Genomic DNA, 13,825 nt, shown 5'->3' on the forward strand with positions numbered 1-13,825 from the left:
TCGACGTGACTTGAGAGCGTGCTCCTGAAACGAGAACGAAAACTGAAGGCCAAAACACGCATGCATAAACACACAAAAAACAGACAAAGCAGAGGCAGAGCCACCGGTCTGTGCTTTCTCTTCCTGATGCAGTAACGCAGCCTGGAGCCTGTGTGGACTTTTCCTCCACTTTTTTTCTTTTTTAATTAACAGGATACCTTGTTGAGTCGATCAAGAGTGGGTAGGTCAGGTAGAAAGGCTGGTTGGACTCTGCTGCCAGCATGCTCCGGCAGTCTCTGAGCATCCTGAAGCAGTTGGGCACTGCGACAAGGTAAGCCTGAACTTGTATTCTGAATGTTGCATTTAAACGACATTATGATCACATTTAAAGTAAATTTAAGGTCTTCTGTGGCCCCAAACGTTGCGTCGTGTAAGACAGATGTCCCTTGAGTTACATATTGCCGCATTAGATAAAGAAATCAGTAACCACAGCCGTGACCATAGTGTAATGAATATACATCAGCTTGAACAGTATTCGGTGACTGTCTGTAGGAAAATATCACTGAGACTTCTCTGCTTTATTTTTGTCATTTATGCTCATCATATACTACCAGTCACCTTAATGCCACTCCTGCTATCAGACTACATGAAAAATTATCCACCGCTGCGTTACTAATACGATGGATCGCTTTACTTTGAGACTTTATTTTCTTTAACTCTAAGAGGGAGGGGAATTCTCAGTGCAGTTTTCGTATCAGTTTGATAATCTGATTTGGTTTTTTGTATGTTCTCACTTTCAGTGTGATGGAAGTGTGTAAAGTAGCTGGTTCCTCTTTAAGGTGACTCAAACTGTTTGGATTTTGAGGGAAACCTCAGACCCAGAGCGGCTGAGCACTTCTGAACAGAGAAACTGACTCAAGGTTGTGGTAAATGTTAGAAACACGCTGGAAAGATGGTGGCTCTTTGCCAGGAGGTTGCTTTTAAATTGCTAAACTGATATTTCAACAGTGCAAACATTAAGTAGAAAATAAAAGCCTTTGTCACAACAGTTCTCCGGGCTTTTTGAAGGCTCTTCAGCTGATTCACATACTGCTCGCTGAAGCCTCGTTAGAAATTCAGTGGAAGGGTGTCTGGCAAGTAGCTTATTGAAGGGAAACAGGGAGAAAAGGCTGAGGTATGCCTAATTACACAAGAAGCGGACTGAAAATTGTTGGGTCTGATGGAGTGTTAAATCCAAATTTGAAATTCAGGTCAGGAGAGTTTATCTGTAACACACAGTGGAGGCTCTGTCATGGTTTGGGTCTGCATTTCAGCGAGTGGTGTTGGACAGCTTGTCAAAATTGATAGAACTCATAGATTTACTGGACTTTAGCCATGTTGCACGGGGAAAGTGTTTGATTGACTTCATTTGTCTTCAAGACCCAAACGTGCTGTCAGAGCAGTATCAGAACACAGTGGAATAGTAATGCACTGGGCTCTATAGATCCCGGACCTCATCACTGAAGCAGTCTGGGAACATCTGGACAGAGAACAGAACAAAAGACCAAAATCCAAAGTACAGCTTTGAATATCTTCCAAGAAGCCCAGAGAACTATTCCCAAAGACTACACAAAACCTGCATACTAGAGTTCAAACTGCCCTGAAGAATAAATATGTCATATGAAAAATAGACTTGGTAGTTATTCAAAACTCAGTTTTTGCCTTATACAGGGAGTGCAGAATTATTAGGCAAGTTGTATTTTTGAGGAATAATTTTATTATTGAACAACAACCATGTTCTCAATGAACCCAAAAAACTCATTAATAGCAAAGCTGAATGTTTTTGGAAGTAGTTTTTAGTTTGTTTTTAGTTTTAGCTATTTTAGGGGGATATCTGTGTGTGCAGGTGACTATTACTGTGCATAATTATTAGGCAACTTAACAAAAAACAAATATATACCCATTTCAATTATTTATTTTTACCAGTGAAACCAATATAACATCTCCACATTCACAAATATACATTTCTGACATTCAAAAACAAAACAAAAACAAATCAGCGACCAATATAGCCACCTTTCTTTGCAAGGACACTCAAAAGCCTGCCATCCATGGATTCTGTCAGTGTTTTGATCTGTTCACCATCAACATTGCGTGCAGCAGCAACCACAGCCTCCCAGACACTGTTCAGAGATGTGTACTGTTTTCCCTCCTTGTAAATCTCACATTTGATGATGGACCACAGGTTCTCAATGGGGTTCAGATCAGGTGAACAAGGTGGCCATGTCATTAGTTTTACTTCTTTTATACCCTTTCTTGCCAGCCACGCTGTGGAGTACTTGGACGCGTGTGATGGAGCATTGTCCTGCATGAAAATCATGTTTTTCTTGAAGGATGCAGACTTCTTCCTGTACCACTGCTTGAAGAAGGTGTCTTCCAGAAACTGGCAGTAGGATTGGGAGTTGAGCTTGACTCCATCCTCAACCCGAAAAGGCCCCACAAGCTCATCTTTGATGATACCAGCCCAAACCAGTACTCCACCTCCACCTTGCTGGCGTCTGAGTCGGACTGGAGCTCTCTGCCCTTTACCAATCCAGCCACGGGCCCATCCATCTGGCCCATCAAGACTCACTCTCATTTCATCAGTCCATAAAACCTTAGAAAAATCAGTCTTGAGATATTTCTTGGCCCAGTCTTGACGTTTCAGCTTGTGTGTCTTGTTCAGTGGTGGTCGTCTTTCAGCCTTTCTTACCTTGGCCATGTCTCTGAGTATTGCACACCTTGTGCTTTTGGGCACTCCAGTGATGTTGCAGCTCTGAAATATGGCCAAACTGGTGGCAAGTGGCATCTTGGCAGCTGCACGCTTGACTTTTCTCAGTTCATGGGCAGTTATTTTGCGCCTTGGTTTTTCCACACGCTTCTTGCGACCCTGTTGACTAATTTGAATGAAACGCTTGATTGTTCGATGATCACGCTTCAGAAGCTTTGCAATTTTGAGACTGCTGCATCCCTCTGCAAGATATCTCACTATTTTTGACTTTTCTGAGCCTGTCAAGTCCTTCTTTTGACCCATTTTGCCAAAGGAAAGGACGTTGCCTAATAATTATGCACACCTGATATAGGGTGTTGATGTCATTAGACCACACCCCTTCTCATTACAGCGATGCACATCACCTAATATGCTTAATTGGTAGTAGGCTTTCGAGCATATACAGCTTGGAGTAGGACAACATGCATGAAGAGGATGAAGTGGACAAAATACTCATTTGCCTAATAATTCTGCACTCCCTGTATACTGTATTTCCATGCAGGTTTGCACATGTTTCAGTAAACACCCATTTCCTGTTTTCCTTGCAAAAAAATGAAGTAATATGGGATGGCTTAAGACTTTTGCACAACACCTTAAAGTTGAAAGTAGGTGCCAGATTATGTTAGGCATTCCTGTGGTTGACTACCACTGAGTGACTGGCATTAGCAAAGAAGTTGGTGACTAAATCATGCACCTATGCGCTATTTGGTTTTCTTGGTACAAGCTTGCATGCAGCAGGGCTAGACGAGTGTGGTTTCAGGCTGTGCTCCCTTTACCTTTGACGCATTCTGGTTTAATAATAAACTCGGCAGCGTGCATCTGCAGCAGGGCAACGTGGGCTCCAACTAACACGAACAGCACTTTTCACTTTGTACTGGAGCGTTGAGCTCTGATGAAATAAACACACATATAAATAGACATATTGCACACTGATCTAAACACATACACCTCTAAGGTCTCACATACAATTCCTAATAAAGTATATGTGCTCTAAAACAAGCACCTACTGAGGATTTCTTCTCCTTGTGTTGCGAAAGGCCAGATTTTAGATTCACAAGAGGAATTAAAACTATACCTTAGAAGTACTGAAGCATAACTGAACTCTTTGTGAACTGGGCAAACATAATGGCTGCAGTGACTTTTATCAGCTCTCTGTAGATTGCTTTGCCTCCTCTTGTGACAGCAGAGAAACTTGTGGTGTTGCAGTCCTCCCCACCTGGTGCTAAATAAACCACAGCACTACCCTACACGCCCATGCTTAGGCTGTTGTCATGGTGTTGCATGTTATTCAGGCCTAAAATGTCCTTTATCTTTTACCACCCCCACATTTAGATATATTTATGTCCCCCATGCAGAAGAGGCACAAACTGCGAGGCCACTGCACTGAAACAGTAGGAAAGTCAGTTACCCGGTACAGAAATAACTTTATCACGTGGTGTGCTCAAATACACCAAAAAATTGCGATGACTTCTTGGTGAAAGTTTCATTTGATTTGTTACTAAAAGCAAGTCTAGTCAACTGGGGCTGTACTTTATGTTTGTGACTAATCAGCACATATTAATTAGCACAGCAACATGCTAAACATCACTTACCTGCTAAATGACTGTATATAAAAGACTGATGCCAGTGCAGAAGTGCCTTAAAGTGGCATCGTCCAAGTCTAGTTTTATAGACATATATATGAGAACGATTCATGAATATATTCATGATATTTCGGTTATGTTAGGTTATATTGGTGTTTCATGTGTATTACTTGATGTTTGGGTCTCTATTTATAACTGGACAACTTTTGGATAGTCCCACTATCTAGTCTCACAAATGAGTAATAATGGCTGAAACTGTATTTTACCCGATTAATGAACTAGAAAACTAGATTTAACTGTACATCCCATGATTCAACAGTTTGTAGAAGTAGTAATGTGAAGTACTCATTTTCTGTATGACTTTATCAGTTTCTCGTATCGTTACAGAATTATTTTGGCCCACTCTTCTCTCACATGTCGTGCATTTCATTCAAGTTGATGTCTGGACTTTGACGTGGTCACTACAACACCTTGATTCTTTTCCAGTCATTCTCTTGTAGGTTTGCTGCAGTGTTTAGGATCATGTTCTGTTGCATGTCCTTTCTGACCTAAGCTTTAGCTGACGGACAGATTGCCTCACGTTTGACTCTAGAGCACTTTGGTGCACAGAGGAGTTCATGGTTGACTCATTGGTTGCATGGTTCACAGATCCTGTGGCTGCAAAACAAGCCCAAATCATCACCCCTCCACCACCGTGCTTAATACATGAGACATTTGTGTCGATACTCTGGGTATAGCTCTGGGTTTGATTCTCTGGGGTTTTTGGTCAAACATGGAGCTGTGACATTTCTCCAGAAGATTTGTACACCGTGCTGAGCTCAAATGTTCTTTTTGTAGAGCCTTTCTGCTAAAAACCCTTCCAAACAAGCCACACTTGTTCGATCTTTCTATAGCTATACTGCCATGAAGATGAAAAGATTACACAGTTTGTGTAATCTGTAGATACTAATTTAAATGTAGCTCTTGCGGTTTTTAACAGTTTCTCTGCTACTTATCCTCTGAATTCCTATGGAAGCAGTAATGGTGTATTTCAATTTTTACCAGCCTTAAAGTCCAGGTCTGGTTTGTTATGTCTAGTTTAAAATAATAATATATATGTAAAAAAAGATAGCAATGACTGAAATAGTAAAATTTAACTTCAAAACCAGTCTGTGATGTCATGTTGGCTATGTTCATTGTGAGCACGTTAGCATGCTAATGCTAGCATTTGTCAAGTTTCAGTTTTAAGCACAGGTTACAGGTTGGTTTCAAACATTGAGACCGATACGATTTTTAAGTCAAAATGTACATTTCAAGCCCCTTTATTTTTTTGACATTTATTTCTTTTTGGCTACAGCTAACAGAATTTTTTCACATTTTGATTAGCCGAGTAACAATTTTTAGACCACAGAATATAAAAACAGCAGCACAATATCACAGTCCAAGGTTGCATGTTTGAATTCAGTTGATTTAAATAAATTTAGAAAACCCTGAATATCAACAGACACGTGTTATCCTTAGCTTAATTATATGTATTAAATCAGCGGTCCCCAACCTTTTTTGCGCCACGGACCGGTTTATGTCCGACAATATTTTCACGGACTGCCCTTTAAGGTGTCACGGATAAATAACACCAGTACCAGTACCAAAAAAAATAGCACACGGGAAAGACCCAAGGAAACCGAGTTATCGATAAAAATGATTAAAAAATAACAATAAAACCCCTGAAAACCAAAAAATTTCCCACTCCGAGCCTCAACTCTTGCAGCCTGGTACCAAACGACTCATGGACGGGTACTGGTCCGTGGTCCGGGGGTTGGGGACCGCTGCATTACATATCATGCTAAAACAACACATTAAACAGCAGATCTTTTCTAAATTAATATCAATTTTTTTGCAGGTCACAAGATGCTACCGACCTTCTACATGAAGACCTGGTTATGGTGAGAAAAATAATCTGCTTTACCCTTACAGATTTTTTTATTCTTATACTATTATGAATAATGTATTATCCAAGATACAGTGTGGTTTATAGCCATAGCTGTATATTGTCAATGGTTACCACAGCGATGCTCTACTAGCTCTACTAGAGGACACATTCACTTACCACCCACGTTCTATTTCATGTAAATTTATGCAACCATAGCATTTTTCGTTTGCACACATCATTTATAGCAGTAAAATAATAAATTAAATACCATCATTAGACGCTCTAAGGGTCACCGTATGTGTGTTTGACCAAAGGTGGAGCAGAGGATTGAACCAGCCAGGAAGGCAGCTCAGGTCCTCCATAAAAAGCTGCAGAGCTGCATGCAGAGTCAACAGGGGCTGGAGGCCGAAAAACGAATGGTAGCAGTGTTAATACATCTGCGTGGTTTATGGAAATGCTCTGTTAGTTACTGAAAAATGTCACATGTCCTCCTCTCTCTACAGAAAAAACTTCCTCTGATGCTTCTGTCTGTCAGCATGGCAGAAAGTCTGAAAGACTTCGATGCAGAGTCCTCAATCAGGTGACAGGTTTGATCTTCTGCAGTTACCCATCCACCCCTCCATTGATCCATCTGTGTTCTGTACTTGAACGCCAATGCTCTTACTGACACTAGAGTCATGCAAAAACCTCATGACTGTAGTGTGGAGGTTTTCGAGTGTTCAGTTCTGGGTGAAAAAAGAAAGAGGATGCTGTCTATGACTTGTTACCAGAGCTCTGTGCATCTGCTTTATTTAGAGTTTAGCGCTGTAATAGGCTAGCCTGATGGGTTGCATCCATGCCATTTGCTTTGTATATTGATTTATCTAGTTTAAATCTGAAGGAACATGCTTTTTTGCACTTTTAAATGAAATTTATAGCATGTCTTCTGATATATTTCCAAAACAGTATATCAGATTTGAGGTGGATATTTATCATGATTTGGTCGTGTGTGTGTGTGTGTGTGTGTGACAGGAGGGTGCTGGAAATGTGCTGTTTCATGGAGAAGATGCTGGCCAACATGCTGGCAGACTTTGAGATGAAAGTGGAGAAGGAGGTCCTGGAGCCACTAAACAAGCTTAGCGAGGTGACAACAGCTTAATGTTCATGTTGCTGAACAGAAGATAAGTGATGAGCAAAACCAAGAATATGTTCTGATATAATTTAGGCTAAAAGTGCTTTTTAACTTTTTAACCCGTGAAGCTCTTTCATGAACAGAAGGGTTTCTCTCATAGTTTAGGCTTTCCTGTTGAACAAAATGACTCAGTTTGCATCAAACATTAACTGGAACCCCTCCCCCCCCCAAACTGTTCAAATGGTCATCAAACCACAACTTTATTGATGTACACTGAGGTGTCAAAACTCGTCATTATAGGTACAGAGGAGGTCGTTAAATGCTAGATGAGTTAACTACTTGTGCTTTTGTAGCCACTTGAACGTCATTGTTAAGTCTTTGCTATATTCTGCCCATCCCCTGTATGTGATTATTTAGAAATATAGACTACACTCATGCACAATCATCTAGATGTAACTAAATGATCACATAAAATCTTTTTTTTTCCCTTTTTGTGTCCATTTAGGATGATTTACCTGAAATTCTAAGGAACAAAAAGCAGTTTGCAAAGCTCACAACAGATTGGAACAATGCAAGAATGAGGTGAGGTTTTTAAATATCCTGCACTTTAACCACACACCCCACCCCACAATTTTTCAAATTTTTTTATGTGTCGGCATGTGTGTGTATGTGTGGTCAGGAGTCAGGCTAGCACTGGACCTCAGGCAAAGCAGGATGGGCTTAGGGAGGAAATGGAAGAAGCTTGGAGGAAGCTGGAGAGCATCAAGGTACAAGTGTTTAAGTCTGTCTGGAATCAATGGCGTCGTCTTGATCTCTGACCTTTTGCTGTTGTCTCCGTAGGACCAGTACTCTGCAGACCTGTATCACTTTGCAACTAAGGAGGATGACTATGCAAATTACTTTATTCGTGTGAGTCACCGTTACGGTAATGATGTGACCTTTTTCTTAACTTTGACTTTTGTTTCTTTTTATATCCACCGCCTCTGCTTCTCTCTTGGTCAAAAAATAGCTTCTCGAGCTGCAGGCAGAATACCACAAGAATTCTCACATGTTCCTGGATAAAAACATCAGCGAACTCAAAGAGGATCACAGTCAAAAAGGTAACCCGAGTTTTCTCTGGTCAGTGCGTTTTATCCGCTTCACTGATGTAATATTGCGATACGTGTCATCATGCCTGCTGTGTGTTTTGCAGAGTCGTCACAAAGCCTCTCCAACCAGAAGGTCTACGGGGAGCCTCTGCTCTCACATTTGTCTCAAAGCAACAGAGAAATCGCAGCACCCATCCAGGAGTGTATTCACATGCTGCTGAGAACAGGCATGAGAGAGGAGGTATCGCACAGTGTTCGCAGTCATAACACGCAGACCCAGAAATATGCAAATTAAAAGTGCTTTCATTGCCCACTTAAATTGCTGTGCACCGTCCAAGCCTGAGTGCACATCATATTGCTTTCTGAGGTTATTACTGTTATGTAACTCTCAGGATTTATGCTGCTCTAAGCACTAATTTAGACACTTTGTATACTCTTGGATCACTATAATGCATCACATGGTCTTCTCAGGCTCACGGCTCAGCTATCGGCTGAATTGAGGAGCTGCACAAAGGCCCAGTGTTATATGAATAGTGATTCTTTTGAACCAAAGCTAGTGTAGCATCACAGGAACAAAGAAAAGAGCTCCAAATTAACATCACAGGTCCTATATAAATCAAAGTGTACAGCAGCTCTGCAAAACTGGCATCAGATTTACTCAAAAAAATTAAAAAGAAGTTTAGAGCATTGGTGTGTTAATATTTGTTCATTTGCAGTAACTACAAAGTACAGTTAAGATTGATGGGAAAGTAATCAGTTTTGCATGTTAAGCACAAACTGTATGGACAAACTGAAAGGGTGGAAAAAAATCAGTGTCTAAACGTATATAATCAGTAAAGAGGGTGTTAACACTTTCTTTCTGAGCCGTGGGGGCTTTCCCTGGTTATGTTGATTTGAAATGACTGACTGCTGGCTGGTTGCGACTTCTACCGCTCGAACGCTCTTTTTTTCTCCCGTTTTTGATGAACCGTCGTCTTTCCTCAGGGTCTGTTTCGCTTGGCCGCCGCAGCCTCGGTGATGAAGAGGCTGAAGACGTGTCTGAATCAAGGGACGGTGGACCACAGCGAGTTCAGCATGGACCCTCACGCCGTGGCAGGTGAGGCTGTGCCCACTTCCATTTCCCGTCATGAGGGCTCTTCCTCATCTGGCCAGCCAATGTGACTTTCACAGCTCATTTTAACAACCCAGTTCCTCTTCTGTTTGCTCCAAGCACAGCTTCCTGTGAACATCAAAAACACCATTTCAGTGCGCTAGAATTATTTATAGCAGTGCAATATAAAAGCATTTATTAATGGATTATGTTGAGAAAACAGCAAGAAGGTTAAATTCAAAATGCAATATTTTGGGTTAATAAATATATGTTTTTATCTAACGGTGGGATTTACTTCTGAATGTGTCGACAGGAGCTTTGAAGTGTTACCTCCGAGAACTTCCCGAACCTCTAATGACGTTTGACCTCTACAACGACTGGTTTAAAGCAGCAGGGTCTGTACAAAATCGATTTCTACATTTCTCATTTTGACTGTGGTGTGTTCCTTAACTCTGACCTCTGACCCCATAGGGAGAAAGAGCTGTCAGAGAAGCTGGAACAATTCAAGATACTTCTAAAGAAACTGCCACCTGAAAACTACAACAACCTCAGGTGTGTAGTCTGTGAATAGCTTTTTTCTTTTTTTGCACTCACATGATCAAATGTTGAAGTTGTTGTTTTTTAAATTGACCTAACTGAAATATTTCAGCAGTATTGTTGGCTCATGAGTCATGATGGCTCTTTGTTTTGTATGTGTATGTCTATATATAGTATGTGTGGTTAAGACAATATAAAAAAGATGTATTGGGTTCAGTTTTGGCCCTTGTGTTTCTGCTCAGATGTCTAGTTAGTTTTTAATGTGTCTTGAATTAGCTTCTGTTAGTACCAGGTTATGTTGCAAATGCTGCAAAAACACACAAAAACACAAGACACACCCAATAAACAACAAAGGAATTTTAGTAAAACACAATAGAAGTGAAAAAAAAAAACCCTGGTGGAAAAAATAACGTGTAATGTGTGTTTTAATCACATGATTCATGTAACTGTGGACACATGCCTGCTGTTAGCCCTTTACTGTTAGCGTCTCACTTCTGCAGCTGTGCTGTCACGTTATTTTGGAGCTTTTGCTGCCATTTTTCCTCTTTCCTTTGTGTTTTATTTTACTTCCTTTGTGTTTTGCATGCTTTTGCAGAATTTCTCTATTTGCTGCTGTTTTCTTGTTTTTGACCTTTAAGGACCACCATACCTCATCAACTAAGTCAGCGAACTATGCATCAACATGTTATCATTATGTGTGGCTTAATAGTGCTGTGCAATACTGCAAATTTAGGTATTAATCTGATACCGAGTCAATACAGGGCCAGTATTGCTAATACTGATACAAATGGTGATACTTTTAACCTTAAGGCATTTTATGTTTAGGGAGAGCAGTGTGTCATGACTTATGGGATGACTCACATTGCAAATTCTTAACACATTTTAGTGATCATGAAATCACTGTGTGTACTTTTTAGACCTGGAATATAAACATACCTGTCTCTTAGTTACTTTGAGTCAGCTTCTATTATTTCAGTGTGCTGTAGGCTATAAATAAAACAAATGTTCAGACATTTTTCATTGTGCATGTTGAAGGTATAAAAGTAACACCACTGAGTGGGCTACGCGTGAACTTAAAGCAGAGAAACAAAGTTTTGATCTGATACCACTCAGATATATCTGCCCACCTTAAATGGCTTAACATTTGACTCATACTACCCTTATTTCAAAGCACAGCCTCAGTGTTGCTAACATGGCAGAGGAAATCAACAAGTCTTATATTTATTTAAATTTTCATATATCTTGTGTTAATATGTCTATAAGTCTTCTTCATTTTTTTTCTTTCCATCTTCTTTTCTTGCTTTTCAGGTACCTGGTCCAGTTCCTGTCTCTGTTATCTGAGCAACAGGCTATAAACAAAATGACACCAAGTAACATCGCCATCGTCCTGGGACCAAACCTGCTCTGGCCGCGAGCTGAGGGGTACGTGTGTTTAATCATATTCCAAGTTATTCCTGTTCTTACACTGTTAACAATATTTGTGCTTTATGTGAGTCCTTCTCTGCTCTCTCAATCACTTTGCCTCGTTAGGGAAGCTGCTCTCTTTGACATGGCTTCAGCTTCTTCAGTCCAGGTGGTGACAGTCATCGAGCCTCTTATTCAGTACAGCTCTGATCTCTTCCCCGAAGGTAAATGCACTCTTAATGTAAACTGAAAGTTGTTCTTTGAAGACTTGTTGTTCAGCATGGCTAAAAGATACATACACTGATGCGGGGATATGATATGATACAGAAAAATGAAGAACTGGGCCCTTAGACATGTATGTGACTTACTTATCTGGTAAGAAAGCCAGATCGCAAACAATACAGATCTTCACAGAATCACTTTTACACAATATCAGTTGCTCTGACTGAGTCTGCTGTTAACCACTGTTCATGTGTGGGTGGTTTTAATGTAACATATTTTTTTCTTTTCGTATTTGCAATAACCACAATTATTTTTATTGTTCTTTCTTCTGCTGCGATATCTTGCTAAAAACACGAGTTGCAGTTAATATGAATGTTGCTTTGTTCTGTCAAGAATACAGAAGAAAAACATGGAAATTAATAAAGCCTGTGTTATTTTTCACCTCTCTGCAACACCCGCTCAGAAACTTAGTACACTCTTAGATGCACCCTTGCACAGGAAACTGTGCACGTGGCAAGTGGAGCAGGTCAAAGATGAATGTAGATGATGTGAACGGGGATGAACGTTTACATCAGCTGAGTGCAATGAGTAAGACTCTTTTTATTTATTTGTTTTGATCAGCTCTCTCGTTCGAGATCCCAGAACTTCCCGAGGTCCTGGATGCGTCTCTGCCCTCTCCCGTTGTCCCAGAAAAGGGGAAACTGAGCAGAACTGTTTCCTCCTCTTCCTCCACAGCCTCCTCGTCTGCATATCACTTCCCTCTTTCCAAGACAAACAGGTACTGCGTAATAAGTGCAGTAATCATAATGTGGCTGATATTTATATTTTAAGATATGTTATGATATGATGTTAAATATTCAATGGCTACAAATGCTAAAAAGTGAAAACTCTTTAAAATACTTGAACCTGCAGCACAGCCTCTCAGGACAGTGGCGTCTCCTTCCTGGTGAAATCTGGCTCTGTGAGCGGCCGCAGTGGCACCTCCACGTGGGGCAGCCCTGAAGCGGAGACGGCAGCACCTGCTCAACCAAACAGGACGCCCAGCAGCTCATCCTTGACCGATTCCAGCCCGTCTCCGGCCTCTGACTCTACAGCCGCGTCCAGCTCAACGGCAAACCAGAACCCGACTCCGCTTCCCAGAGCAGCGGGATCTGCGACAAACTCAGGCCAGGCCCGGAGTCCCACCCAGAGGCAGATCTCAGAACAGAACCAGCTCGAGCCAATTTTGGAAGCACCACCAGATTCTCCCAGGGCATTAGTGAAGATCGCGTCACCGTTTAAACGTAAGTCAAAGGTTCAGTCAAACAGGTCGAGCTGGGACTGCCTCTCCAGAAGCACTTTCAGCACTTTAGTTTTTCAGACGTACACACGAGACATTATATTACTCTAATATAAGCTGACGCAGGTGAAGCTGGGATATCCTATTACGCATTATCTTTCAAATTTTAAAGATCATGATCTCAGTACATAAAGATGAGATCATCAGGGTAATTTTTACCATATTATAAATATCCCTCCCAAAGGAGCTATTTTTGGACTGAGCGTATCTCTATCAGCACTTACTGTTTCTTTTCCATTGTGGACGCTCAGTACAGACTCGTTAGTCAAAATAGTAGCTTGGTAATTCGATGTATTTTAATATGAGGAAAAATACATCTACCGCTGTTATTTTAACAATCAGGATGTACACAGGAAACAGGAAGTCTCACACCGCTGACCAGAGTATCAATCTTTAGGTTCATGCGTCATCTCTTACACTTTTGTAACTGCCTCGCTGGCTGAAAGATGTTGCCTTATAAGTATCATGCTGTTCATCTATCTACCAAACCATTTTTCCTTAAATGCAGTGCATTTGTATAATAGCTTATACAATGTAAAGCAACTGGGTAGTCATATACTTCCACCAGATGTCGAAATTTGATACTAGAATTTAAATGAAACTCTGTCAATGAAGTAAACTAAACACATAAATCAAATATAGTTGAATGAGAAATTACATATCTGTACATATCGGCTAAACATAGACTGTACAAGCACTGAAACCGTAGCTAAACTTGACACATGTATATAGTGATAGGTTTATAGTCTATGTAACATGTAGAGTGTGTTAACCT

At 40.7% G+C, this 13,825-nt stretch overlaps 1 protein-coding gene across 1 annotated transcript in view; it reads left to right on the forward strand.

The window, feature by feature from the left end:
• Positions 1–13,825, forward strand: part of sh3bp1 (SH3-domain binding protein 1) — a 24,291-nt gene continuing 10,466 nt past the window's right edge. The window contains exons 1-17 of the mRNA XM_084938257.1: positions 1–310; positions 6,230–6,272; positions 6,574–6,678; positions 6,763–6,839; positions 7,271–7,382; positions 7,876–7,952; positions 8,050–8,137; positions 8,211–8,279; positions 8,380–8,470; positions 8,563–8,699; positions 9,443–9,554; positions 9,862–9,943; positions 10,020–10,100; positions 11,394–11,507; positions 11,616–11,713; positions 12,333–12,489; positions 12,624–12,994. Coding sequence (XP_084794383.1) covers positions 261–310; positions 6,230–6,272; positions 6,574–6,678; positions 6,763–6,839; positions 7,271–7,382; positions 7,876–7,952; positions 8,050–8,137; positions 8,211–8,279; positions 8,380–8,470; positions 8,563–8,699; positions 9,443–9,554; positions 9,862–9,943; positions 10,020–10,100; positions 11,394–11,507; positions 11,616–11,713; positions 12,333–12,489; positions 12,624–12,994 — 1,864 coding nt within the window. The 5' untranslated portion in view covers positions 1–260. The remainder of the gene's footprint in view (positions 311–6,229; positions 6,273–6,573; positions 6,679–6,762; positions 6,840–7,270; positions 7,383–7,875; positions 7,953–8,049; positions 8,138–8,210; positions 8,280–8,379; positions 8,471–8,562; positions 8,700–9,442; positions 9,555–9,861; positions 9,944–10,019; positions 10,101–11,393; positions 11,508–11,615; positions 11,714–12,332; positions 12,490–12,623; positions 12,995–13,825) is intronic.

This window comes from Perissodus microlepis, chromosome 8, assembly GCF_051167445.1.
Source record: "Perissodus microlepis isolate ML-2025 ecotype Zambia chromosome 8, ASM5116744v1, whole genome shotgun sequence".
In the NCBI taxonomy this organism is placed as follows: domain Eukaryota; kingdom Metazoa; phylum Chordata; class Actinopteri; order Cichliformes; family Cichlidae; genus Perissodus; species Perissodus microlepis.